Consider the following 3,500-nt stretch of genomic DNA (forward strand, 5'->3'; position numbering starts at 1 on the left):
CCCGTCCCACCCTGGCCAGGTACTGCACCAAGAGAAGGCGGGAAACCACAGATAAATGAGGCACTCCGTGGCCTAACTGGGGAGTTACAATTTCCCCTGTGCTCTTCAGGTCCCCAAGCGCTGGCTCTTTCGCTCTGGAAACTAGCAGCTTGAGGCCAGGCCTGGGCTGCTCCAAGTGCAGAGCGCTCTGGCACCTGGCCTCACCGGCCCGTCTCCGGAGAAGTTCGTTATACTCTGTCGTGGCTCACAGGGTTGACTTTTGGTGTTTGAAACGCCAGCAGCTCAGGGAGCCCATAGGCGCCTTCCAGTCACTCTGGGGCCAGAGACACCTCCTGTTGACAGGGACCCAGAATTGCCCTAGCTTCCTCCTCTTCTTTCCTTCCTGCTCCCACCCCCCAACCCCAGTATCTTCCTAAAGCCAGGTCGAGACTGCAATCTGCCCTTCGACCCCATCCCGGGTGGGCGCTAACTCAGCCGGTCCATGAGCTAGGGGACTGTCCGAACTCCGGTCGGGGGAGAATGGTTCCTACCTCCGTTCCCGGCAGGCGCGCATCTGACCCAACCCTACACATTTTATTCTCGCTACACAAAGAGGAAAAATATTCCATTTCTTTTAAAATAAGTTGCTTCCCATACAAATAGCTATTTTAAAATATACAAATAAGGCTCAAGCAATAAAATCTAGCTCTGGGGTTGGCGGTCGAGGGAAGTGGAGAGGGCATCTTTGCAAAAGTTCCCTGCTTGTGTTTCTGCGACGGCTGGTGAGGGCGGGCCAGGGGAAGCTGGTACCGAAGGACAGGGGGCTGCAGGAAGGCGGCCGGGGAGCCTTCCAGGTTTTTGGTTCCAGCCCTGTTCCAGCCGCAGAGAGCGCTCCTAAGTCCAAGGTAGCCCCAGGTTCCCCGCTGCGGCCTCACCAGTTCCAGGAGACCAGGGTGGGGGGCGCCAAGTGCTGGTAGGTGGGGAAGAGGCCAAGCGCCGAGCCGGGCCCGAAGGCTGTGTAGCCCGGCAGAGGGCAGGCGACGGCGGGGGGGGCGCCGCACTTGTCTTGGGCCGCCGCGGTGCCTGCCTCGCCGCTGCCGCTGCATGGCTGCCCGTCGCGCACCAGCACGGGCACCACTACGCGACGCAGCAGGCTGGGCGCGCCGCGCAGCTCAGCGGGGACAGCCAGGTCGGGCGACTCCGCGGCCCCAGGCGCGCGCGCGCGTTTCAGCTTGTAGCGATGGTTCTGGAACCAGATCTTGACCTGCGTGGGCGTGAGGCGCAGCAGGCGTGCCAGCTGCTCGCGCTCGGGCGCGGACAGGTACCGCTGCTGCCGGAAGCGCCGCTCCAGCTCCAGCGTCTGCGCCTTGGAAAACAGCACCCGCCGCTTCTTCCTCTTCTCCGCGTCCGAGCCGGGAGACGTGGACCGAGCGGACTGCCGCCGCGACGAGTCTGGCGTGCTGGTCTCCGGGCTGCTCTCGTCCGAGGCTAGGGACAGCAAAAGGAGACACGGACTGGTGAGACGTCGGACCCTCCGAGCGCCTGCTGCCCTTCTCGCGGGGGCGTTGAGCTGCTGGATGGAGGGCGCCCCCCGCCCTTGCACGCGGCTTTCAGGGCGAGGCCATTCCCTTTCCCGAGTCCTCATCTGGACACCCATCTCTCCGAATTCAGTGACCCCATTCATACCACAACAGTAATCACCGGGCCTGAGATTGTGCCGCAGAGAAATTCACCCAGGGCCCCTTAAAATGTCAGCACTGGTGGCCGCACTGGCCGACCAATTTACCACAAGCTGGGTCACCCATACAGGCCACCTCCACGTCCACTGCATTACAGTCTGCCAAGGTTTGCAAAGCCCTGCACAGAGTGGGTGTGGGGGTGCGGTAAACTCTCCAATAATGGCCATCCCAGACTGAGGCCTGGAGAACGCGGCCGCGTTTTCAGGCATGTAAGGCGGATGTTTTAAATATTTAAATATTCTGACCCCTAGGAATCTCCAGACACAGAAACCCAAATCCCGGGCACTAGTGCCAAGCACAGGGATCTGCTCTCAGAATGTGCTGACCGGGACGCATGGGATAGGGATTTAAGGACAGAGCCTCTGGTTCCAAAACTGAAGAAGTCGAGATCCTAGGCTGGGATTTCGGCTTCCCAGCCCCACATAGTCCGGGCCCTTGATTCTGCTTTTCCCTCCATCCCCCGCCTCAGTCCTCTGGTCACTCACAGGGGTAGTGGCCGTGCTCCGGCTCCAACCAGGTGGCGCAGAGGTCGGGCTGGGGGGCGCGTGGCTCTGGCTCCCTCCTCGGCAGGTGCTGCGCGTCCTGCTCAGGTAAATCCAGGAGGCTGCGCACGGTGAAGCTGAGGCGTCCAGAGGTGGCCATGGCCGAGGAGGGGAAGGAGGCGGAGGCGGGGGCAGGGCAGGCTAGGAACCGAGGGGCGGCCGGGGACGCCGCTCCTACGGGTGGGCGTGGGAGGCGCTTGCCATGCGCTGGCAGCCGGGATATTAGCGCATTTACAGCGGAATCCCTGTTTATATAAACAGCTCTTCCCACCCGGGCCGCTTTGAAAGCGGAGGTCCCAGTCTCCAGGGTCTTAAATACCTGAATGAGCGCTGGACTAAAGTCCGGGCGAGCCCGGAAGGTGCCACCTCCGCCCCCGCCCCGCCCAGTACCCCGCCCCTCAGAGCCCCGTTACCTCCCAGAGAAGGCAGGAAGCAGCCTTGGGCATTAGAGATTCTGTCTGATTAGCCCAAAGTGGGGACAGATAATGGGGATTGTTGCTAGTGAATAACATCTTGGGTGGCGAGCGGTGGCCACCACCCTCCCGACCCAGCCCCAGCTTCCTCCTCCTCCTAGGCTGATATGGGGCCTGGCCCCGCTGGAGCACAGGGAAGGGTGCGGGTGGCATGGGTGGGTTTATGAGCACCCAGGAATTTATTCCCTGTTTGCTTTATTCCTCGAGTTTGTTTGCTGGAGTGTTAGTTTCCCGCAATTATCCGGAAAGTAATTTACAAAGCGGCGTTAAACTCTGGCGCGCTCCCTTTCTCTTTTTGGTTAGGGCCCCTCTAAGGATTTAGGGCGAGAAGTTCCTGGAGGGTGCAGAGAACAGCTTGGCCCTGCCAGCATCTGGGCCGAGGGTTAAGAAGGCCACCGGGATTCTCCCCATGGCCCCAATATCACCCGGCAGCCTCAGGGGTGCTAGGGAAGGGCTGGGAGCACACAAGGGGGGGGGGGGGCAGCCCCAGCTCCGCATCTCCCCAGGCCAGCAAAACAGATGCGGGCATATGACCAAGCTACTCAGATCTGAAGTGCTGGCCTGGTTGGTCCATCCTTGCCCGCCGTTACCCATCGTGAGGCCCGGGCTCAGTGGCCAAACTCTGCAAATCTGGGCTTAGGTCCGTTCTAAAGCTCACGGACAGCGGCGTTTCTCAGCGGCCTATGAGGGCTTGGAGGCCTCCTTGGAGTTGGCAAACGTTCTGGTGCCACTTGTGCCCCTTGGCCCCATAGCCTCAACGCCATGGA

At 61.1% G+C, this 3,500-nt stretch overlaps 1 protein-coding gene across 1 annotated transcript; it reads right to left on the minus strand.

Annotated features, from left to right (window-relative positions):
• Positions 1-591: 591 nt before the first annotated feature.
• On the minus strand, positions 592-2,586 carry NKX2-8 (NK2 homeobox 8). Its single transcript, XM_012658158.1, has 2 exons — positions 2,204-2,586; positions 592-1,467 (listed from the first exon to the last, which is right to left on the minus strand). Exons 1-2 carry the CDS (start codon positions 2,358-2,360, stop codon positions 911-913), a joined length of 714 nt encoding a protein of 237 aa, XP_012513612.1. The 5' UTR covers positions 2,361-2,586; the 3' UTR covers positions 592-910.
• Positions 2,587-3,500: the final 914 nt, after the last annotated feature.

The sequence above is a fragment of the Propithecus coquereli genome, unplaced genomic scaffold, assembly GCF_000956105.1.
Source record: "Propithecus coquereli isolate 6110/MARCELLA unplaced genomic scaffold, Pcoq_1.0 Scaffold116, whole genome shotgun sequence".
NCBI classification, from domain to species: domain Eukaryota; kingdom Metazoa; phylum Chordata; class Mammalia; order Primates; family Indriidae; genus Propithecus; species Propithecus coquereli.

Coding starts and splice junctions, on each gene's coding strand:
- NKX2-8 (XM_012658158.1), bottom strand. CDS start 2,360: ATGGCCACCTCTGGACGCCTCAGCTTCACCGTGCGCAGCCTCCTGGAT. Junction 1,468..2,203: donor GGAGCACGGCCACTACCCCT/GTGAGTGACCAG, acceptor TGCTGTCCCTAG/CCTCGGACGAGAGCAGCCCG.